We start from the raw sequence: 26,198 nt of genomic DNA on the forward strand, positions 1-26,198 counted from the left end.
GCCATGATATAGGATGAGTGTTTGAAAAGCGATGACCTCGGAAATTAGCTGGTGAGACGGGAGTCGATCACAATCTGTACTTGCTGCTGAACGAGGCCAAACGCACTGAGAAATGGATATCGTGAGTGTCTGCCTTTATTTATTAATTCTAACTCGTCTTGGGGGAAAAGGGGGGAGAGGATTAACTAAGAAAACAAGGAATATTAATCATAAAGAACCACAGAAAACGAAGCAACGATTAAAACAGCGAATAACTTTAATTAATAGAATCAGTTTATGAATAAATAAGATCTTTTCGGTGGGCTACCAGAGGTAGCCCAAGTACTAGGACGACGTATTTTGCTTGGGCTACCACAGGTAGCCCATGGAGTGGAAAGGGTTAAGGGGAGCACAAGGTCACCTATATAATAAAAATCTAAAGATATAGAAAATAATTTTAGTAGTTTAATTGCTGAATAAAGACCATTTTTTTTTATTCATTTATAAATTAGTTTATATCAAACACTCATTTTGCTAACCTATAGTTGTTTGTTTCCACCCAATGAAAGAACTTTTAAATACTAATACATTCCTCAATTTCTGCCAACCTTGTCACTAGTGTTGGCATTCCTTTAAGGTTCTGCTAATCCCCAGTTTAGGATTATTCCTAAAGAATAAATAAAAAGTTTCTCATTGACCATTTTCTCAAAGTCTTATTTGAAATTATGGTATAATGATAACATAAAAGTATTCCTTAATGAAATAGGCATAACCAAGTATTTTGGTTGTGAATTTTTTTTTTTTTAGAAAATATATATTTTACTTGAATTATTTTTTTAATGAAATTTGTAAGTGAAAGACTTGCATGTACTGTGTAGTAATGATTAGTAAAAAGATACATGAATATCACACACACATGTACACGCACACAACTTTTTTCTATGAACATCCATAATTTTCGTATGACTTCTGTCTCAGAGCCTAGTTATATCCCCATTTACCTTTCCTTCCAATAGTAAGGCCTCTAGTAAAATAATGAGACAATCTAGCAGCTAATGGCAATAACAGTGGCTTGGGCAATACCATACTGTGTTTGTCTTCAGTCTCTACAAAGATTGCCGCATGAATGAGTGCCGACTGTACTAAGAAATAAAACGAGAGAAAGGGTAACTCGTAACTTTAGTAACAGAACACGAGAACTCCATGCTCACGCTCTCATGGTTACATTATAAAGAACCAAAAGCACACAATAATATGATATAAGAATAATAATAAAATTGTAATAACCAAGAACGAAGAATAACGACAGTGTAACAAATAAATATAAAGATATAGTCTAAAAACGACCACCTTCCCGAGGCGGGTACTTAAACTATAACAAAGGCAAGAACGTTATTCTTCGTTCGTCCAAATTGGACTTGCTAGCAAACAAATACCATAGTAAAAACAATAATAAAATAATGATAATAATAATGGTCATAAAACGTAAGTGATAAAACCTAGATGACAGAGTACCAGATGGGCAATATTAACTTGAAATACCAGCGAAGCGAACAACGCCAAAATGGCTGCCAACACTGAGGAAGGCCAAGCCGCTCCCAAAATTAAAATCCACATTACTAGAAAGAGAACAAATGCCCGGTACTGAAAAAAGCTGTCAAAACAAACTCTGGTACTTAACATTGGTAAAGGTGAAGTAGCAGTGTCAGTCATGATGAATTAACGCCAAACACAGGAAAAAACACCGAGAGCACAAACAACACAACTACGCGAGCAAGTCCAAAACAGAAGGGTGTCCTAGAGGGCGTTCGTGTTAGGTGTCGGTGGCGTGGTCCAAGTGTGGTTTCTAGGGCCTTTGTTACGGCCCTTCCCTTTGATGAAGGAATTATCTAAATGGAAGACAGCCTGTGAATAGTGGTTTTCACACACCCCTGATGTATACACGACACCCACAAGGTGCTCGCGCGAGGGTAGTACCTCTGCATTTCATGCTTTTATCTTTCTCTGGTATATTTGGAAGATTTATATCAGAAAAGTGTAAAGAAGGACCTTTTCACTGGCCGTCACAGGTCTCTCCCCAGAAATAGATTTTTCCTTCGTCAAAATCCCTTTTTGAGACATGTTGTACAGCAATGCGTATAATATAGAAATCTCCTTTTGATGGTATTTGTGGACTAGGAAAAAGCCTTTGACAGTGTGCACTGGCCAACTTTTTGGAGAGTCCAGTGTTATTATGGAATTCCTCTTAAATATGTAAATTTGATTAAGTCTGTTAATGAGCATAGCAAGTGCAAAGTTAATGGTAATGGAGTCTTATCAAGTGAGTTTCCAGTGAACAGCGGAGTACTCCAACGAAATGTGTTGTCACCTATGTTGTTTATCCTCTTCATGGACTTTGTAATGTGTAGAACAGTTAGAGATGGTGGAGAAGGATTGGACTGGATTGGTGATAGGCATTTAGCAGACCTAGAGTATGCTTATGATGCTTTCCTTAGCAGAATACCACAGGATTTGCAAGGCTTAATTACCAGAATGCATAAAATATCACGCGAGGTGGGCCTGAAGATAAATAGAAGAAAGAGATGATGAGAATGGAGTATGCAATGGAAGATGAAATATCATTAGAAGGAGAAAGGATTAATGAGGTAGAATTATTTAAGTATTTAGGAACAATGTTCTCCAATACAGGGTCTTTAGAATCAGAGTTTAGTGAAAGATTGAAAAAAAGCAAACAAGACTATGGCTAGGTTAAGTAAAATTTGGAAATCAAATTGCCTAAAATTTCATATAAAAATCAGACTATATATCAATTTAGTGAGATTGGTGTTGCTCTTTGGACATGAGTCATTTTATGACAATGAAACAATCTCCAATAGATTTAGGAGATTTGAGAATAAGCCCTCAGAAGGATATTTGGAGTTGAATGGCAGGACAGGATTAGAAAAGAAACTATAAGAGAGATTACTCAAGTACCATATGTGAATGAGATCATGTTGAGGGGTAGATGGAGATGGTTTGGGCATGCTCTTTGCACTTCCCTAGAGAAATTACTTCACCAAACTTTCAACTGGGCTCCACAAGGCACTAGAAGAATTGGAAGACCCAGGCCTACATGGCTTAGGACTATAAAGTGCAAAGTAGGAGATGAGGAATGGAGAAGTATTGAATTAAAAGCTCAAGACAGAGACGACTGGCGAAGTCTAACCAAGGCCCTTTGCGTCAATAGGCGTAGGAGGAGATGATGATGATGAATTATAAGGCTAGTGTAAGGATGTTATTACAACTTTCCCCATATGAGAAATTTTCTAACAACCATAATCGCTAATTTAATTTTCAACACCCTATAAGGCAGGGGTTGCCTTGAGAGCAATATAAGATTTTGTATCCCTTAGCATAGAACTTTTGACAAGGGTACCATTTTCACTTCTCAGTTGTGGATATCATTAGCAAATCTCCTGGTGCAGACAACTGCCTACAACCCTGCAGCCAACGGAAGGGTTGAACATTTTCATCGAACTCTCAAAGCAGCTTTGATGTCCCACTGCATTAACTCATACTGGTTTACTCAGTTTCCCTGGCTTCTCCTGGTATTAAGGACCACTCTTGAGAAGGCCCAGGATGTCTCAGCAGCTTAAATGGTGTATGGTGACCTGTTGGTCATCCCTGCAGAATTTTTTCCATCTGCAATCACTCAGATAATCTCCAGCGCCTACTTCACGCTGTATGTAAATTTTCTCATGCCGCCAAACTTATTAGCCCCCAGCAAAGCAACGTTTACCAAAAGATTTAAAAGCCGCAACACGTCTTCCTGCGCAATGATACTAGCAAGCTACCGCTGACACCCCCTTACACGGGTCCTTTCCTCGTTATCCGTCGCACACCGAAGGCTTTCTTAATTAACATTCAGGGCTAAGAAGTCTGGGTCTCCATTGATTTGCTAAAATCTACGGTATCTCTTTGAAGATTACCTGCCTATAGTTTGCCTCTCTAAAGCAGTATGCCCTATTTCACATGTATGTTTTTTAGGGGGAGCCATGTACCACACGTGGTCATACAATGTAATGCTATTGCTTATTTTCTCGGTCTTTCCCACACTGATAATAAAACAACCTATTCAAGCTTGCATGTTTTAGTTTGAATTTTTTTTACATTCTTCCTGAAAAACTGCTTGCATATAAGCTCATTGTCTGTTGAATAAATTTTACTTGCATTCACCTCGCCTCTCCATTAACACCTAACAAGCACCTCACATACTACATATCCAGATTGTATGATAAAATAGAAATATTACATATATACAGTAATACCTTGAGATACGAGCGAACCAACATACGAAAAAATTGAGATACGAGGAGAGTTCCGAGCAAATTTCTATTCTGAGATACGAAGAAAAATTTGAGATACGAGGAAAAATTTGAGATACGAGGTACAGTAGTTCCCTATGAGGCCGCCAAGTGGCCACGTGTGCGAGAGGCTGATCACGAGGACAGTATCACTCGGTCTTTCCCATCGGATCTCTGTCGCTTAAAGCTATCTCAGAGCATCGGCGGTATTGTTTGCTTTTTTTACGTGTTTTTTGTGTGAATCGATGCAGAATAAATGAATAAACAATGGGTCCAAAGCAAGCGAATGCAAACAAGGATAGTGAGAAAAAAAATCGTATGATGACAATGGAGATGAAGCATGAAATAATCGCAAAACATGAGAGAGGCGTAAGAGTGACTGAGCTGGCGCGCCATTACGAGAGCAGTATGTCAACTATATGAACCATCCTCAAGCAGAAGGAGGCTATAAAGAACACCAAGCCTTCCAAAGGAGTAACCATCCTTTCCAATCTTCGTAGTGATATTCACGACAAGATTGAGGCTTCTTTTTATTTGGATAAAGGAGAAATAGTTGGCGGGAGATAGCGTGACCGAGACTCTCATATGCGAGAAGGCCAGTTGAATCTACGAGGACTTGAAAGGGAAGCAAGCAGCCGAGAAAGGGGAGACTTCAACACCAGCGGAAACCTTCAAAGCCAGTCGTGGCTGGCTGGATAATTTTAAGAAAAGGACTGGGATACACTCGGTTGTGAGGCATGGGGAAGCAGCAAGTTCCGACGCGAAAGCCGCTGCGGACTTCGTCACAACCTTTGCCTCGGTTATTGTCCAACATGGCTTCATCCCCCAAAAAGTCTTCAACTGCGATGAAACTGGCCTTTTCTGGAAGAAGTTGCGCAGGAGGACTTCATCACGGCAGAGGAGAAGAGACTACCGGGCCATAAACCCATGAAGGACCGGTTAACTCTAGCCTTGTGTGCCAATGCCAGCAGTGACTGTAAGGTCAAGCCACTCTTGGTGTACCACTCAGAAAACCCACGTGCTTTCAAGAGCCAAAGGATCTTGAAAGAGAAACTGCAAGAGATGTGGCGCGCTAATGCTAAGGCTTGGGTTACCCGCCATTTCTTCACAGAATGGGTTAATCTGTACTTTGGTCTAGCAGTCAAAAAATATTTGGCTGAGAAATACCTGCCATTGAAAGGTCTCTTGGTCCTTGACAATGCCCCTGGTCACCCTCCTGGTCTCAAAGAGGACTTTCTTGATGAATTCCGGTTCATCAAGGTCCTTTATCTCCCGCCCAACACCACGCCACTCCTCCAGCCCATGGACCGACAAGTTATTTCCAACTTTAAAAAACTACATGAAGCATTTGTTCAAGAAATGCTTTGATATCACAGACAACACCAATCTCGCCCTTCGGGAATTTTGGAAAGAACATTTCAACATCGTCCATTGTTTGAAAATTATAGACGATGCATGGTAGGGTGTCACAAAACGAACTCTTAATTCAGCGTGGAAGAAATTGTGGCCAGCTTCCATCGCTAAGAGGGACTTTGAAGGGTTCGATACAACAGACCCTGAAGACCCCGAACCTGTTGTGATGAACAAAATCGTGTCTCTTGGAAAGTCCATGGGGCTGGAGGTAGACAAGGCAGACGTGAACGACCTTGTCAAGGACCATCAGGAAGAGCTCACGACACGGGAATTGATCGAGCTCCAGGAGATGACACATTCAGAGGTGTTGCAGGAGCTCAGTAGCGAGGAGGAGGTGGAAGACGAGGGCTGCCTTTCTACGGCAGAAATCAAAAACATGTTAGTGAAGTGGCAGGAGTTTTCTAATTTTATGGGAAAGAGGCACCCGGACAAGTTGGCGAGTGGTTGTGCGTTAGCCTTGTGTGACGACACTTGAGTGCGTCATTTTTGCAACATATTGAAGGGGAGACAAAAACAAACATCCCTAGATAGGTTCCTTTTAAAAAGGCCGTCAAAAAGTGCATGTGAAAGAGAGGAAAAAAGAGCCAAGCCGGAAGAAGAAGAAAAGTAAAAAAAATGAAAATGAAAACAAAATGTAGAATTAAGTTTAGTGTAACGTAAGATTAATATTTTATTTTTAAGAGTGTGTACAGTAAGCTAATTTAATTCGTTAGATTTAAAGTTGAATTTCATTTAAGTTGAATTTAAAGTTAAGGTTATGTTACGTAGTGTTACAAAAGTGTTGCGTACCAAACGTGTTGCCGTCAAGTCTCTCTCCTCCCCGTCCTCTCTCCCTCCTCCTCCTCCGCACACACTGCCATTAGCCGCTACCGTCTTCCTCGAAAGTAAGAACCCCATAATAATGTTACATTTCATAACCAGTTTATAGCCTTTGTTATTTTGTCAGCGTAGGATGTTGATTACAACAATTATAAACATGTTTTTCCTCTGTAATATACTGTACTGTTTTTAGGTTTTTTTTCAGAGGTGGGAATGGATTAATTTGTTTTCAGTTATTTTATATGGGAAAAATTCATTTGAGATACGAGGAAATTGAAATACGAGCTCGGTCCCGGAACGGATTAAACTCATACCTCAAGGGGTTACTGTAGTGCTTTGTTCAAGGGGATAATTTGGGTATTATATTTTCATGCCATAGATTTTTCTTGAATAAAACTTTAGTAACAAAACTATATATGCTAAGAACTTATAATTCCAGTTGTCTTTGCATATTTTATATCCAGCTTTGGCAACTCTGGATAAAGCTGTGTCCCCTATCAAATTTACCATATACAGTACAGTCCACCCACTGTCTTCACGGTAGTTAGGTTACAGGCATTGCCGTGAAAAGGGTTTTTTGCAAATAAATACTGCACTAGAGTGGGCTAACTCTCGGCCTAAAAGGTCACTGCCCCTTGCCTGGACCAGGTGCCTGAGCTAATGATTAACATAGTAAATACTGCCTAATATGGTTTTATTTTAATTTCTACAACAGTTTATAATCATATATACAGGGTACAGTACATTTGCACACATGTACACTACGTACTGAACACATTAAGGTTTCAGTACAGTATTGTGCTAAAGTAATTACTTACAGAGTCGTCATCATCCCCTTACTGTTCTATATTATTATTATTACTATTATTACTTGCTAAGCTACAACCCTAGTTGGAAAAGCAGAATGCTATAAGCCCTAGGGCTCCAACAGGAAAATTGCCCAATGAGGAAAGGAAATAAGGGAATTACGAGAAAAGTAATTAACAATTGAAATAAAATATCTTGAGAACAATAACAGCATTAAAATAAACATTTCATATATGAAATATAAAAACTTAACAAAACAAGAGGAAGAGAAATTGGATAGAATAGTGTGCCCAAGTGTACCCACAAGCAAGAGAACTCTAAACCAAGAGAGTAAAAGACCATGGTACAGAGGCTGTGGCACTACCCAAGACTAGAAAACAATGGTTTGATTTTAGAGTGTCCTAGAAGAGCTGTTTACCATAGCTGAAGTGTCTCCTCTACCCTTACCAAGAGGAAAAGTGTTTCTATCCAGTAATACTGTACTGTAATCTAATACTTACTGATACTGTAGTGTATATTACTGTAATATATGTACAGTACTATCACTAGAATACAGCTTAACTGTACTTACTGTAAGTGTTTGGTGTTCTCGTTCTGACGACTCGTAGCCTACACGTTTTCTTGAAGCATGACGCAACGTCTTATGTGTCGTTTCTTGCGCAGTATGTTATAGCTATACTGTCTTAAACAGAAATACAGCTTATTTTATAAACTAGAAACATGTATCTCGAAAATAATTTTTTTTTAATTTAAACAAAAACAGTGCATTTGATTAGTTCAACAGCTGATCTCTCTCTCTCTCTCTCTCTCTCTCTCTCTCTCTCTCTCTCTCTCTCTCTCTCTCTCTCTCTCTCTCTCTCTTCATATATATACTGTAAAATATATATATATATATATATATATATATATATATATATATATATATATATATATATATATATATATATATATATATATATATATATATATATATATATTTATATATTTCATATATATAGCTTAAAATATCCCATTTTGTTTCAGAAACATTATTGCATTCTAGAAAATTATGATTATTTAAATAGTTAATTGTGCTTTAATGAACATTTATGTACTTTTTTTAAATTTCCGTTGTATTATAACAATCGAGGTATTTTGGGTGCTGTGATCAGATCAGCTGATGCACATACAAATCAATAACAAAATGTATCATTTATACTATTTCTTAACTTATTCAAAACATCTATATTTGTTAATATACTGTAGTATTACATAACAACTGATGTGTTATAAGCAAACATAATTTTCATATGCTGTAATACATTTGTATAACTCATTACAGTATTAGTTCTCTCTGTTATTCAATGTCAGGATGCCAGAAAACTTCAATTCTCTCTCTCTCTCTCTCTCTCTCTCTCTCTCTCTCTCTCTCTCTCTCTCTCTCTCTCTCTCTCTCTCTCTCTCTCTCATTGGCTATTTGCTAGCATTCTTTTTGAAGGATTCAGTTTAATCAAGTATGATTGCTCAGGTTGCTGGAGCAATTGAAGAATTTTGTTAGTCTCTTCTGGTTCCATCTCGGAATAATATATATTTTGGAATTATAATGGCAAGTTTTTCTTATTGATTTTTTCTTCCAGAAAGAGGATTTAGCAATTTTCTTTTATTTGCTGGAAAGGTTCAAAAGAATGAAGCGTTTTATCTATTCGGATGTGGATGAGGCTTCTAGGGACTATGACTTCTGTAGAGAATATTGTTCTGATGGGATGCCTAAAGATGAGGGCTTTCCAATTTCATCAAAATGTAAATTGAAAAAATATTCGACCTACGTACAATCTCAGCAATGATGAATGAACTTCTACACCTGAGTTGGTAGGATGATTGCAATCTGTTATCCCTTGAAGTATCCTCGGAAATGAAGATTCCAGAACTCCTTCTTTTCAAAGATCTTGTACATTGTTAGCAAAATGGGTGTTGTAGAAACTAACTCTTCATACAGTTGCCTGTAATTTATAGCAGTATTTAAAACCTTTCAGGATCATTAACCACTATGGTAGGGTAAACTATGGCAGTGTTTTCAGACTATAGGACAGCATTGGTGTTCATCTGGAACCAAGGGTGTATGCGGTCACAATCCCTGTACCAAATAGGCGAGTGGCTATTGACTTGGACACATTAGAATAACCCTTCTTTGGTTCATTCCAGGAAGATCAAACAACTTAGCAGATTAATTAAGCAAGAAAAACAAAATAATTCTAATCGAATGGTCTCTACATCTGTTAGTATGGCTAGGAATTTTGGAGCTGTTGGGGTCTACCAAAAATTGGCATTTTTGCAACATCACTGAACAAAAATATAGAGGTGTTTTACTCACTAGTTCTAGATCTCTTATCATTGAAGGTAAATCTGAAACAAGACTGGTCAAATCTGGACTCTTATGCTGTTCCACAGTTCACCATGATTCGTCAGATGGGAAACAAGTTCAAAATTTATATGAATAGCAGGATGAGGCTGTCAGATTTGTTTTGGCAGCAGAGGAAGTGGTTCACTGATCTGTGGCTTCTGTTGACAGTGTCCAAGGAGATTGCCCTACAAAACCAATCTTCTCAGGCTGCCTATTTTGAATATGATGCATCCAAGCCCATATGAGCTACATTCAACCACTTGGAGACTATCCACCATATTCTCAGAAATGATGTTTTTATTCTTTTTATATCCTCTAGATTGTTGGTATTATAGGTTCCAAAAGGTTTTGGTATTAAATTGTATCAGAAGACAATGAAATATTTATTTTGATAGGCTCCAGTGGAGAAATGTATGACTAGTACTAGTTTGGATAATATTGTTAAGTTTTATATTTATTTTTTTTATGGTAGAAAAAACATCCCATTTTGACTGTTTATCTGTTGCAGATGATATAGTGAGTGTGCTTAGGTTTTTTTTTTTATTATTATTGAAAGACTTCCAGTTGTGAGGTGTAATATCTGGAATTTAGACATATATATATATATATATATATATATATATATATATATATATATATATATATATATATATATATATATATATATATATATATATATATTTATAGATAGATAGGTAGTTAGTTAGTTTGGATAGTATTTTTAAGTTGTATATTTAGTTTTTTTTATAGTAAAAGACATTCCATTTCAATCATTTATCTGGTGCAGATGATATAGTGGGTATGTTTATGTTTTTATAATTATTGTAAGACTTCCAATTGTGTGCTGTAATATCTGGAATTTAAACATATTACAGTATTCAAAAGGTTCATGTTTTGAACCTTTGGAAAATCTTTTAGTTAGCGGTCCCGGCTGGTGTGCTAATATAAGGAGGTATACGACGAAAAACACAAAATCCTGAAAAAATTCAATGATCTTCGTATGGCAATGTAGAATGTGTATACAAAATATTTTGTCAAAATTCTCTTACTTGCATAGTTATAGGGTAATTAGTAAAAGTAGCTCAATAAGCCGAAAATATTGATCCCCACAAGAAAATGCAGCACTGTATTTCTTCTGTTATCATAAATTTTGATAATTATTCCATTTTAATATAAAAATAAATATGAACAATGTCCTCTGTATAGATTCCATGAATAAAAAGACTAAATATTACACTTCGGGTTTCAGTGTTAGCACAAATCTCAGGACGAGAACACGTTTAACATCTGACTTTCGTTTTTACATGTTTTTCTTGGTTTAGTCAAGAATTTCATCATGCCAAAGAGGAAAAGACAGTTTTAATATCTCGGTAACTTAATGAAAAAGAAAATTGTCTCTAATAAGAGTTCAGAAGTGGGTAGTATCGGCGATATTAGCACAGAGAGAGAGAGAGAGAGAGAGAATGTGTGTGTGTTTGTTTGTTTGTTTGTTTTGTGGATGAAGGAGCAACCAGGAGCCTAAAGAAGCAAGATATTGAGCAAAGGGATCTTCATTAAGGATTAAATTATTATAAATAACTTTATTTTGGTTTATTAATATCGAAAGAAGAACATAAAATTGATGATGATCATGACTTATTGATATTGTCTTTGTAAAAATACAAAGGAAAACTTTGAACCCCCGTATCTCAAAACAAATACTTATTGGCTTTCCGATTCTATCTTCTACCTTAGTTTTAAAGATATAGCATTGAAATTTGGTATATAACTTAGAAAGACATTATAAAACAATAAAATAGAGCCCTTTTCCCTTCTTTTTTCCCCCTAATTTATAGTGTTTATTCTTTATCAATGAAAAAATTCATATCTAAGGAAAAAAAATGAGTTTTAGAAAAAAACACATATTTTATTGGAGGTCTACATCAGGTCTATATAGGGTAGTAATCCCAGGTCTTAATATTAATTATCAAGGGAGGAGATAGAATTTGAAAAACACTAATTTTAAGGCTAAATTGCCTTGGCATCGCAAAACCGAAGGTCAGAGGCAAAAATCCTATGCATTTTGGAGATGCCCTAAGTCACCTTATTAAGCCCTATGAATGTCAAAGTCCTGTCTTTAAAAATGGCATGAGCCGGCCGGGCCCTTAAAGATCTTACAATTAAAACTTTTCTTTTTGGCATTGGCATTTGCTAAACACACATTTGCACCATAAGCAGTATATTTTACTGTAGGCTTTGAACATAAGATTGTCTCATCTTGTTTGCCTTATTTCAGAGCTAAGAAGGATTTAAGACTAAAGATTTTCCATATGCTTTCAAGTTCTCTCTATAGAAAAGGTGAGCTTTACATCCAAAAATTTCTTTGTTCTGTAAATGTTGTGAAATATGTGGACAAGACTTGAGGCATTAGAAATGTGATGTGCTTTCTTGTTAAGTCTATTGGTAAGAGAGAAAATGCAAATTTTTTTAACTTTAAGGTTAAACATAGATATAACTGAGCATCAAGAGAGAAGCAACGTGTAAATCAGGTGAGCATAGAAATAAATTTTGTCATGAAAAATCTGTTGCTAATATATATCTTTATGGTGCCTTTTCCCTACATTAAATGATGTAGATTTCCAAAACCAGAAAAACCATAGTGTGTGTGTGTGATGTATATGAACATTTCAAAGAAATCTCGTTCTGTTGAAGAGTAATTTTTTCATTTACTTAGAAAATTTAGGTTGTAGGGGAGAAAAAAAATCATTGAGAGTTTTAGGTTATGGAATAAGAGTGTCGAAAGACTCGGGGAAAATCTTTTTAGTTTGCAACTTTATTATATATGAATTCAATAGGTTTACAAAAATATAGATGCAGATTGTTTTAATTTCATAGTGTATATTTATCAACATTTGTTGAAAAGCTTCTTGTTAATAGATGAAGCAATTCATCTCATCCTTAAGCTCGTAATCTTTCGTTGCTCTATAATTGACAAAATTAAATACAGATAATGCTCGACTTACGACCTATGCGACTTGTGACGATTCGACTTTACGACGATTTTTTCAGGGTGATGACGTCACAAGTCTATCGGAAATAGGACGAATATTTCCTTAAATAATCTATTATCTTATATAAAAATAAACTGAATTATCCTGTTAAATTATTATTATTTTTTTATTGTTAATATTCAGTATCCATTTTCAGTAAAAAATACATTAAAAAAAGTTTTAATATCTGTCGAGTTCATATATGTCTGGTGACGTCACATCACCGGCGGAAAGCGACCTGGCAATACAGTGATTTCCTTCCAATAGGCTAATGATTAATATTAGTATTCCCATTTTCGAAATATTAAGTAACGATACAAAGTATTTTGTGGGTCTGTATCGGTTGTCATGAGTACTACGTAGCGTAAATTTGACTGTACGCTATTTATCTTTAATCTCTGATAATAGATTGATGTTTATCTAAAGAATGATGTTTATCTAAAGAAAGTATACTAATAGGACAAATATTTTCTTGAAAATAATATATTTCCTTTTACATTATAAAAAGGAAATACTTTTGCTTTGTAAGTTAGTATTTTCTCTTCATTTCTTGCAAGAAAAAAAGGAAATGAATTTAAATATTTTGCAAGTCATTCTTTGTAGAGTTTACGTCACGTGTCTTGTGACGTCATGTATCTGGCTGAAACGCACTGACAAACCGAATGATTTCCTTTCATTGTGTTACTGAGTAATCTTATTACAGTACAATATTCCCATCATCGAAACACCCAGTAACGATTTCAAGTTTTTTAGTGGTCTGTATCATTAGTTATGAGATTAGTACAACTTACCGTAAATTTAAGAAAAATAGTCTGATGACGTCATATTTCTGGCGGAAGGCAAGAGGCAAATCAAGTGATTTCCTTCCGATGCGTAGCTATTCCCATAATCAAAACATCGATTGATGATATAAAGATTTTTTAAAATATTTTTCAAAGAAATGTGAAGATTTAACTGAATTAAGAATCAAAATATGGAGAGAGAGAGAGAGAGAGAGAGAGAGAGAGAGAGAGAGAGAGAGAGAGAGAGAGAGAGAGAGAGATGCATATCCCTTTTATAACTAATAATAAGGTCTATAAACAAAATGTATGGAGAATGTGGTACCCTATAACATATTGGCGCTGACATAATATTCATTATGAAGAGATTTTGAATGCTATGAAAATTATATAAATCAGTGTTATTCGTACTACATGTGCACATAATCGTAATATGGCAGCGTGACCTCGAGATCAGCTGATGCCAACTGAAAGTAAATCAAAAGCATTTGTTGATTATTGATATGATCAAGAAATTGAAAAATAAAATATAAACGTGCTTTAATAAACCACAATTAAACACAATAATGTCTAATGAAATATGAAGGCTCAATATTCAACAAAAAAATTGAATACTGTATGAAGCTTTGAAAATGAACTACCCATATGCGATTGTGAGAGCAAGCACACACACATAGAAAGAGCTACTGTACAACTATTTTGCATTATACCTAATGATTAGACAAACTGTATGGAAACTGATTTCCTGTAACATATTGGTGCTGATGTAATATTCATGAAGATATTCCTAATAAGTTAAGAAATTTTAAAAGAATAAAATATGCCATACGTATATACGCCATATTTTGATACGGTATGTAGCGGCACTTTCAGATCAGCTGATCATAACCAAAGGTAGAAAAAATTTTAAGTACTTCTCGATTGGTAAAATGCTTCCAAAATTGAAAAATAGAATACACAGATGCATTAATAGAGCAAATGATATCCTGTGAAACAAGAAAATGGAATAATGATAGACAGTAAGAAAATATTGATAAAATATGATTGAGATGATTGCCGAATCATAACGCATCATAATAAATCTATGGAAACTTCACTTTTTTAGTTTAACATATAACGAAATCTCTCGGTCCCGATCTCCATCGTAAGTCGGTGACTACCTGTATATGTTTTGAGCTGGTGACTGCATCATTATTTCATATGACATTTATTTTTTCAGCTTTGTATGGCTAGTGCATTTTTTCCATACTATTACAAACGAAATGTCACTGATGATTATGAGAAAGAGATGGACCGAGAACTAAGTGGCCATGATCCTTTTACTACAGTGGTTGTAAGTGGTCTTCCCTCTGAAACCAATATACTCTATGATGACCAGATTAGGAATATCTTCAGGGACTGCTCACAAAACCTAAAAATCAGCTATGAGGGCTCCAAGTAAGTGAAGAAGACTAAGGTTTGTATGTTGTTTGTACGGTATGTCATTACGTAGTATGGTTTTGGATGATGTTATTTTATAGGTCAAGGTACAAGTATTATCTCTTATCATCTTTTGTTTTTATTGAAGAAAAACTTTATTGATGATCTGAATTTCAAGACCTTAATGACATAGTATAGTCTGCCCTTATGTTTGGAATCACCAATGGTCTGCCTCCATATATGTGAAATCAGCAATTGGATATGCATTTACCCTCTGCGGACCAATAATAAGACCCAATTTGAAAAATAGCCCTATAGAAATTTACTTATACATGGCTAAACATTTAAGGAAAGGGGATAAGTTTTACAGATGTTACAAACTCAATAGGAAAACTAATGAAAGTTAGGATAAAGGCATCATGTAAACTACTATACAACCCAAACTGGATTTGTAGCTCTCCTTTTGATATCCAGACTAAAAGCACAAGGCATGAGTGATGAGATGATGTATGATGATACAGTGAATATTAGTAGATGTCCATAGTCATATCTTAGGTCACAAAGGAACATTTCCTGCTTTCACAAATGTTGATGTTGAATATTTGGTCAAGAAAACTTTATTTACCTTTCCCCATTGAGTATCTGTTTGCTAGTAATTCCCCTTCCATCAAGAGGAAATAGAAAATTGATGCATATTTATAAAATCACATCAGTGTTAAATATTAACTACCATATTTCCTGTGTCATAAAACGCACTCTTTTCCTGAAAAATACCCCCCAAAATCACCCTGCGTCATATTGATAAGATAAAGTTGTATAGGGGAGTTTGACAACTATCAAACACCCCAGTAATTATATACAAACACACTTACCAGACATAAAATATAAGCCTATAATTTATGATGCATATGTAATAAATAAATGCACTTTCTTTAATTTGCGAAGGTAACAAGATACTTGATTTTGTTTTGGTGTACAGCTGATTACTCGTCAAGTTGTCAACGCCATCTTCACGCAAACTTACAAACTAATGTTATCCAAGCAGGTGAAGATAGGTTGCATTAGTTGTTTATGCTGTACTTATCTATTTTCTTATGTTTCTTTTTATATTTTGTAGTAAAGCAATATTTTGGTAATGACTTTGTTGCATAGATTCCAAAATAATACAGATATTTATTGCTGAATAGAAGCTTGAAAAGACATCTCACTGCAGGTTGAGTGTAGTGTCACCAAGTTAACTGTGAAGTAACTAGACCTGAGTCAAACAAACAACAACAAAAAATATTCCACCTTATGAAATTTCTTGTAAATTCTTTATTTCATCAATAATTAATATTTGTTCCGTAACCGAAATACAAACCACGCTATTTACATAGGGTATTGCTTTCGGCGTAGCTGAAATGGCGAGCCATTAGATTTTAAACGAGGGTTAACTACCCCTGCGCTAGTTAGCAGGGGTAGGGGAGGCTCCCCCCACACACACTGGTGAACTGATTTTCTTCGCTTATGGCTCGGACGATGAACGGATGTCTCTGTTCCCGTCCTCGCATGGCAGCCATTTATTGTTTTGTCTTTACTTAATTACTTACTTTCTTTACTCATGTATATATGTAAACATATTTTTATGTTTATGTATATATTTGAGTATAGAAATCAGTAAGTTTCCTTTTCAGTGTTCGTGCTGTGTGTGTGTGTGTACGATATCACCGTGTGGCCGCCGGCAGTCAGGCCACTACGATGAATTTTCATGGGCCGCGATCTCTTCCTTGGTCCTTCGGTCGCTTCCTTCCACGGGCGCCGTGGGGAGTCGTCATCGCTGGACTTATTATTCTGTTCTCCTCTTTTCCTACGGGGAAGGTGGGGTTCAGCGTAGGATTGCGAGAGTGTTGACTACGGTCTCTCTCTCTCTCTCTCTGGAGGTCGTTCACCTTTTTACTACGTACGATAGCTCCTCCTTTCGGGTGGAGTTGCTACACAGTACTTGTTATCTCAATTATTTTTTTATTATTAAAGCTAATTGTATTTGTTAACTTTTCAGCTTTTAGAACGTTTCCCTTCGGGGTGTTTCGTTCTTACTTTTAGTGAACATTCTTTAATGAATTGCATAATTATAACTGTTATAATTCTGTTTTTGTTACAGTTCTCGCCCTTCCCCCTTCCCGTGAGTGTAGGTGGGGTTGAGGGCTCTTGCCTGTTATGTAATTCTTGTGTTTTTTTTTTTTTCCCCTCGCGTTTCCTCTTCGGAGTCTTCCCGGGGGAATGAATGTTAACTAATTACTTTTTATGTTCACAGTTAACGATCTGTTTTCCGTTTGCCTAATGTGACAACGAAGCAGAGCTGTCTTGTTGGGACTCGGGGAGTCGGCTGTTGCTGCCTCCTCTATAGGACTTCGTCAGGGGCGTGTCTCCTTCTCCTGGTAGTTCTCCCGAGGCACCCGACAGCTTTTCAGTTCATGTTAAAACTCTCAGGAGGTTCGCCTCCTTGGGTGGGTAACTTCCCTTCCGAGGGAGGTTACCTGCCCAGGTTTGGGTTTCTTTCCCTTTCGGGGGAAACTTCTCTTACCTTTAATAATTATAATATGTTCCTGGTTGTAACCTTGCTCAAGGGGCTGAGCGGTTACTTCTCGGACCATAGTTTTTGTGCGACTATGCTCTTGGTGCTGAGCGGTCTCACCTGCAGCTACGCTCAAGGGGCTGAGCAGCTGCAGGAGCGCCTCTTCGGAGGTTGGCTCCTAGGTCACTGGCTGACCCTTCGGCCCTTGGGCTCCATCTTCAGTCTCTTCTACGAAGTTTTCCTCTCGTTCGCGAGAGAGGACACTCATAGAGACTCCTCTTCGGAGGACTCCTTCTGCTGTTGTTGCTGAAGGCTTAGTCCCCTTCGGGGGACAGCTGAGCCCTACGGTCTCTCCTGTGAGTGTTTCTTCCCCGGGAGGGAAGTTCACCACAGACTCCTCTTCGGAGGTCTCCTTCTGCCGTTGTTGCTGTAGTTGCTGAGGGCTCAGTCCCGTTCGGGGGCAGCTGATGCCACGGTCTCTCCTGCGAGTGCTTCTCCCCCTTGGGGGAGTTCACTACAGAGACTCCTCTTCGGAGGTCGGATTATGGTGCTCCTGCCTGTGGTCGTCTTCATCTTCACCCTCCCTGCAGAGGATCCTCCTGCCAGACCTTCTCCTGGACGCAGATGCGCTGTGGGCGCCTACGTACCTCGTTTCCTACGAGCACCGGTCCCTTCGGGGCTAAGGGCTTACTCCACATTGTGGGTAAGTCCCTTAAGTGCCAGGTTTTACCTGCGCGCCCACGTTTTCCTACGTGCTCACGCACAGTGGCGCTCTTGCGCTCTCCTGCTGTGTTCCAGATTTCTCTCCTGTGATCTCCTGTAGCCGAGTCTCACCGTAGATCTCCTGATCGCCAACACTCACCTGCGCGCCGGCGCTCACCTGCGCCTCGAAGTCCTTCTGTGCGCCAGCCCTCTTCAGCTCGCCAGCGCACTTTTGGACGCCCTTTCCTGTACTTGCCCTGGGCGCCAACGGTCTCCTGTACGCCCACGATCACCTGCGCGCCAGCACACATCTGCGCTCCCTTTTCTAATGTGCGCAATGCGCGCCAACGTTCGCCCTTGCGCCCACGATCTTTGGATCTAGGCACAGGCAAGGAGATTGTTCCTTCTTTCACACCCTCGTTCGCCTGCTCGCCCGCGCACATCTGCTCGCCCTTTTCCTGATGTGCGCAAGGCGCACCAGCGTTCTCCACGAGCTTCCAGATGTGGGTGGAGGCGAAAGTCTTGATTCCTTCACCTCGCCGACGATCTTCTGTGCTCTAGATTTGTCCGAATCTCTGAGCACCTGCGCGCCCACGAGAAGTCTTCTGTTCTCGCCCACGAGCGTTCGCTATTATGCGCAACCTCACCATCTGGTTCTTCCCCTCGCTGATATCTTGGCCGCGCAACCGCGCTTCATCGATCTCCTACGCGCCGGCGATCTCCTAGTGATCGCGTGCGATTCCTCGCCTGCCCGCTAGCGTTTTCAATGCGCCAATGCGCCCACGCTTCAGATCGCCGTACGCGGCCACGCGTTGGGTCTTCTGTACGCGATCGGTCGCTACGCGCCATCGGTCGCCAACGCGCCATCGGTCGCCAACGCGCCATCGGTCGCCAACGCACTATCGCTCGCCGACGCGCCATCTCCCGCAATGAACCATCGCTCGCCAATCGCGCCAACGCGTCATCGCTCACTTACGCGTTTTTCGGTCTTCCGACAGCGCCCACGCGTCCTCACGCGCATGCACACACATGTTCGCCCGCACGCGAACCAACGATTGTACCATCGCGCGAGCGCCAAGGGCGATTTCGACCGCAATTCCCGTCGGGTTTTCACAACACGGGCAACCTGGCTAGTGTTTCTGGAGCGCGTACTTTCAGATCATCATAGTCACGATCTTCACCTCGTAAGCGCAGAGCATGACATGTATAAACCATGAAGAATCTACAGAAGAGTCTGGGTAACATTCTTCTCCCTCTTCAGGCAGGCCCCATCATCCCTCTCCTCAGGATCGCCCTATTCCCATCCCTCCAACGGTGGCTGCTGACACTGCCTCTGTCAGTCGTCAACAGCGGGAATACTTCGAGATCATGGGGTAGCCTGATTTAGCTCTTCCTCTCCACCATTCCGTGCAACGGACCTTCCGGGGTTTTTCCCTCGAGAAACTCTCCGCCGGGCAGGTGACATTTTCATCTTCGGGAATCTTGAACCAGGAGGAAGCCGCGAAGGGTGCCAGGCAGGCCACCTCGTGGCTGATCGTCGAGCTGGAGTCTCTGGCCATCCGGTCGCGACCCGAGGTTTTATACAAGGTAACTCCGGGAAGGTTATGGAACTTTCCTCCTTTCGGACACATGCACCTTTCGTTTCCCGACACCAAGTGTCGAACTTGGGGACAAATTCGATGTTGAGGCATTGAGATGCAGTGACCGAGAGGCTTTCTCTCGTTGGTCCCTACTGTGGATTTCGGCAACCCAGACTCTCTCTCTTCCATCCTTGGAAGGGGCTTGTTTCAGTCCAAGGACAAAGAACGAGCAACTGAGAGGTGGGGAGAATCGTATCACGATTCGCTCCTCCAAGGCGCTTATTTCCAGTCCCTACAAGCCTCCAGCGCCTCAACTTCTACAGCCTCGTTCAGCCTAGGACATCAGAACCGGCACGGGCAGCTAGACAAGGTGTCTATGCAGCCTCCCCCCTCCCGTCGGGGACGAAGGGCGAGGAGCCCTTCTGGGAGGGCAATAATCTTAGAGGGGGGTGGCCTAGGCCGCAAATGCTAGGATTGGCAACCCCTACCTGCATCCCCCAGTGGGGGGGATGCCTGGATTTGCGCCTTCAAGTGGCAGCAACTTGGGGCTGATTCCTGAACGATCTCCATGATCAGCCAGGGGTTTCGTGTCTCCTTTCGTAGCATCTCTTCCTCCCCTGTCAGCGAATCCGGTGTCGCTGAGCCCCTATGCCATGGGATCGGCAAAGGGGCTAGCCCCTCGGGCAGAGGGCGAGACCATGCTCTAGAAGGATGCTCTCCAAGGTTCTCGGCGGCTCCTCCCAAGGTTCTTCAAACGACTTTCTTGAAGAAGCACCTGAAGGCTGGCGACCCGCCATCGTCCTCTTAGCCCTGAACAAGTTTGTCGTACAAACTTCGGTCAGTATGATACTGGATCCGAGAGACAGGTACTTCCAGATCCCAGTCCATTCATCTTTACAGGAAGCACTTGGAATTCAGCCTAGGCAACAGATATACCAGTTCAAGGTGTGGTGCTTCGATCTTTCCTCAGCTCCGCAGGCATTCACCAGGAAGTTCATTCCGAACCCTCATGTCCACACAGGAGCAGCATCCGCCTCCTTCGCTTTCTGGATGACTGGTTACCTGGGCGGTTTCGGTATCTACCCTTCTTCGACGCCGAAACAAGCCTCTGGGACTTTGCCAAGATCTAAGGATCATGATAATCTTGAGAAGTTTTCTCTGTTTCCATCGCAACAACTGGTATATCTAGGCTTAATTTTAGTCTCCAATCTCCGTTAAGCCTTCCCTTCAGATAACAGGATAGCAAGGCGGAGGAGAGTAGGAGAACCTTTCCTCAGGCGAGGAGAGTCTCCAGCCCTTTTCTGGTTACGCCTCCTAGGTCACCTTCCTCCTTGACCCCTCTAGTCCCTAACACTTGCCTCGGAATGAGTCTCCTGCTTTGGCGACTCAAGTCCCGGTGGAATCAAGACCACGATTCCCCAGACATTCTGGTCCTATGGGACCTGCCGAATGAGGGATACTGCAGTGGTGGTTGGCCTACGAAGCTTTTGCTAAAGAGTGGATCTTCTCGTCCCTCCTCCGCATTTGATGCTGTCCTTGGACGCGTCAAAAAAGGGGGGTGGGGCACGTTCTGAACCAAAGGATCTCAAGCCTATGGCCAGAGCTAGAAGGGTACCTCCACATCAATTGGCTAGGGATGAAGGCCATATTCTGGCCATCAACAGTCCCAACAGGCCCCGGCGAGTCACTCTGTGAGCGACAACACCACGGTAGTTGCTTTTCATCAAGCGGGGAGGTACTTTTTCATAAGTCTCCCATCCTACAGTAGAGATACTGAGATGAGCCGAAGTCCGCTCAATACTTCTATCGGCTCGCTTCATTTCGGACAAGGAATGTGCTCTCCGACAGTTGGAACAGGGCATCGCAGGTAGAGAGTACCGAGTGGTCTTTGGAACCCCCAGTAGCCAGCAAGCTCGGACCTTGTGGTCCTGTTCGCGACGACCTTTAATTTCAAGCTGTCGCTGTACTTCTCCCCAGCCCCGGACCCCAAGGCACCCTGCCGAGATGTCTTCCCACATCGGTGGGACAACATCAACGTCTACGCCTTGCCACCGTTGGGTCTGCGGGGAAAGGGGGCTCAACAAGACCAGACTTTCGGTCATCCTGTCGGTGACTGATAGCTCCGCTACGGCATCAGGCAGAGTGGTTTTCGAACCTTCTGCATCCCTTGATGGAACTCCCGAGAGAGTTTTCCCCACGACAAGAGCTATAGAAACCACACCACTACATCTACCACAGGCCGTAGCTCCGCTTCGGCTCCATGCCTGGAGTCCATCCAGCATCTCCTCACTGAGAGAGGCGTTCCGCGACAGGTCGCGGAGTGGATGTCTTGACACCTGCGAAGTCATCCGCAGGGGTCCACCAGGCGAGGTGTAGAGTCCTCTGTGGTTGGTGTCGTGGGAGAGGTATCTCTCCCCTCGATGCCACTATTCCAGCGTTAGCGGAGTTATTGTCCATCTGCGGGAGGAATTGCGCCTTTTGCTCTCGGCGGTAAAGCCTATCGCTCAGCCTCAATCCTGGTCTTCAGGCTCTAAGGTTAGACAGTTCCTCCTCGCTGGATCTTTCTTCGCTCATACGAAGCTACGAACTTACCTGCACCCAGTCGGAAGTGAGACCACCTCCATGGTACATGGCTCGGGTTCTTAGAGATCTTAAGGCTTCTCCCTGTGAACCAGTACGCTAGTCATCTGACAGGCACCTGACTTAGAAGACGGTGCTCTGGCTCGCTCTGGCTTCGGCCAAGCGTATCAGTGTACTGCATGGTCTCTCGTACGTCTTCGCCCACTCAAGAGGATAGTGAGAGGTAGCGTTTGGGTTCGTCCCTGAGTCGGTTTCTAGACTCAAAATCTTGGAGTCCCAAACCTTCGGATCGACGCCTTCAGGATTTAGAGTCTCCTTTCTGTAACAGATGATCCAGGCCTTCTCCTACTATGCCCAGCAAGGAATCGGAGGTGTTATCTTGAAGAACAGCTGCAGTTCGTCCTCACGTGCAGCCCTGTTGGGGAGCACAGGAAGGACGAAGAGGAGGGTCACCAGGAATACCTTTGCAGCCTGGATTCTAGGACCATCCATCTCGCCTTGAATCCAGACCCTCCTCCGTCATGTAGCCTTAGAGCACTCGATGTCAGAGGCATCACAACGTCTCTAAGAAGACTACTCTGTGACGCAGGTGCTACAAACTGGAGTCTGTAAGTGTCAGACGACCTTCACAGCTCACTACCTGCAGGACGTGACCCACAGTAGCCTCGATACGTTTTTCTATCGGCCTGTGGTGGCTACACAACAGCTGGTCTAACCTCAGGCTCCTTAATGGACAGGTAGCAGAAGGTTGGGGGCATTGTTACCCGGTGTCAGACTGCATGATTGAAAGAGGTATGTCTGACCCTTACTTCTTTCTTCATCCTCCCCTCTCTTGGGGAAAGCAGCATCCTAGGTTCTCTGCATAGCTGACCTCAATCCTCTACAGGTAAACCATGCTTCCTTGTGTTCCTAGTATTAAAATGATACTGTCGCGTCCCCCATACCCTGACGAGGTGGTATTGGGAAAGTCCTAGTCCAGAATTCCATCTAAAGGTCTTCAGGTCGACTGCCTAGGACAAGTCACGCTTCTTCCCTCCACACACAAGCTTATGTAGTCCGCACACTCCTTGCGGAGCAAGGAACTTGCGAGGTGCAGGGACTCTTTTTCTCGAAGTGCTGCTCACTCGGATTCTGAGTCCCCGGGTAAAGCCAAAGCCAGTATGGCTGGGGACTTTCCACCCTTCCTAAGGGGTAAGTCACCCTATGTAAATAGCGTGGTTTGTATTTCGGTTACGGAACAAATGACAAATTCGGAGATAATTTGTATTTTTCCTAACCATACAAACCTTAGCTATTTACACATATTTGCCCGCCAGCCCTGTCCCCCAAGTCAAGTCCTACCTCTAAGCGAAGTGAATCAGTTCACCAGTGTGTGAGGGGGGAGGGGTTCCCCTACCCCTGCTAACTAGCGCAGGGGTAGTTAACCCTCGTTTAAAATCTAATGGCTCGCCATTTCAACTACGCCGATAGCAATACCGTATGTAAATAGCTAAGGTTTGTATGGTTAGGAAAAATACAAATAATCTCCGAATTTGTCATTTTATGAAAATTTATGCCTGAGGAATTTAGGAATTACTTGAATTTTACTTTTCTTCCAAAATTTGATCAGGAGTATTTGGCAACACTGCTTTCATATAAAAAATTTAAACATTGTTATGATGGTAGCAACTACGACTGGTTTTGTGGTTTTTATTGTGAATTTATATAATTAAATTGGTTTAACAAACGTACACCTAATTAATATTTACCTATCACATTTCATAATTCACCCAAAATATGAAAATTTCCTATACTGTATGAAAAATAAAAATCACACTCTAGAATTGCCAACTAGGAATTGCTGCTATGAAAGGTTGTGAAAACCTCAAACTATTTTTTTATCTAAATATAGAGTGTGTCTTACCACTTGTGGCGTTTTATGACATGGAAAATACGGTATATTGGAAATGGATCAAGGCATGAATATCAATAGAAAATGAAGTGAATTAAAACTAATTTTGCTAAATAATGAAGCCAGTGAACCATAAGAAAATTGCAAATCTAATTATAAAATGTTGATCACATTGAAGATAAAGGAGTAATTTCCTACTGCAGGAAGAATTTCTTTTTTAAATACTGAAGAGGTTCGTATTCAGGAAAGAAATATTGAATTTTGTATAAGTACTTGGCCTCATCTTTAATCAAGTTTGCTCTCTTCACTGGTGAATGTTCGGTGTGCTCTTACATGCTCAGTATAATGGTCTAGAGAAGCCTCAATAAACCTCTAAGGCAAACCCAGAAGTATACCTGTATAACCTCAGAAATCCCTTTGAGATCCCAGGTCAAAAGCAAGGAGCTGGTTGTAAGATTCCGGAGCGTTCAATGGTGGCAAAATTGATGGCGCATGATGCATTTCAACCGGTATGCAGCAAAATTCAGTCGGAGCACTCTTGAAGTCTGGAAATAAAGAAGTAGAGAGAGAGTCAACCTCCAACGTAGCATCTTGTACCTCACAATGGAGAGCAGAAGAATTCATATTTTAAGGATGAACCTGGAATATAGCATGATCACTGTCCTTCCTTGGCTGCCTTGTGGCATATCCAATGATGAAGGCTTGGTTCTGGAAATTTTTAGAGTTAGAATTGGAGATCTTGACTTCTCCCTTTTGGGAGGACAACCACTTCCTACAAACTGCACAAGGGGAATCTAATGAGCTTAAATGTCCCCGGGAAAATTGACACAGGATAAGGACCCTTTTCCCACACAACTCATAGAAGGATTTCTGCGTGACCTTCCACACCAGGACAAGTTCTCAAAATACAAAATTGCTTTGCGTTCATTCTAAAACATGAGAGAAAAACAATCAACACAAAAGGAATTAAACTTTAAAGGGCAACAACTGACATCTGAAAGCTAGCATGGCAACAGTTAAATTAATTTGATTCAAGGCCTAATTTGATCTGATAGAGAAGAGTACTGCAGGCCATATTTGTCACCAAATCTTCAATGATTCTTCATCAGCTGTACCAGCTTGCGCGATAGAGTGCACCCCATATTAAATGAGTAGGGGTTCTATAGCTAGGAAAAATACAAATTATTCTAGAATATGTGATGTCGCCACAGGTAAAGTAGTTGTACTTTAAAAAGGGATTAAAAGTGTATATTAGGTTTGTGTGTGTTTGGGGGATTTATAAAAGCTTAGATTTATAAAGATTGAAGATATGAAAAATTAAATATATATATTGAAAAAAAATATACCTTATATTTATTGCTTATATATATATATATTTATATATATTATATATATATATATATATATGCTGCCTCCGATGCCTTAGATGACCGCGGAGGTAGCAGCAGTAGGGGATTCAGCATTATGAAGCTTCATCTGTGGTGGATAATGTGGGAGGGTGGGCTGTGGCACCCTAGCAGTACCATCTGAACTCGGTTGAGTCCCTTGTTAGGCTGGAGGAACGTAGAGAGTAGAGGTCCCCTTTTTGTTTTTGTTTCATTTGTTGATGTCGGCTACCCCCCAAAATTGTGGAAGTGCCTTGGTAATATATATATATATATATATGTATATACATATATATATATATATATATATGTATATACATATATATATATATATATATACACACACATATATATATATATGTGTGTGTGTGTGTATATATATATATATATATATACATACATACATACATACATACATATACATGCTATATATAAACAGGTGGAGCTGGGGGGAGAGTGACTGTTCCCCACACTAGTTTTGGGGTGTTTGAATTTGCGTAGATGTAGTACGATAGAGAGTAAAAGATGTGATTTTGGA

The 26,198-nt window shown here is 40.5% G+C and overlaps 1 protein-coding gene across 1 annotated transcript in view; it reads left to right on the forward strand.

The window, feature by feature from the left end:
* Nucleotides 1-26,198, forward strand: part of LOC137623431 (ATP-dependent RNA helicase TDRD9-like) — a 252,515-nt gene that overhangs the window by 48,624 nt on the left and 177,693 nt on the right. The window contains exon 6 of the mRNA XM_068354265.1: nucleotides 14,769-14,986. Within this exon, the coding sequence (XP_068210366.1) occupies nucleotides 14,769-14,986 (218 nt within the window). The remainder of the gene's footprint in view (nucleotides 1-14,768; nucleotides 14,987-26,198) is intronic.

Source organism: Palaemon carinicauda, chromosome 30 (genome assembly GCF_036898095.1).
Source record: "Palaemon carinicauda isolate YSFRI2023 chromosome 30, ASM3689809v2, whole genome shotgun sequence".
Classification (NCBI taxonomy): Eukaryota; Metazoa; Arthropoda; class Malacostraca; order Decapoda; family Palaemonidae; genus Palaemon; species Palaemon carinicauda.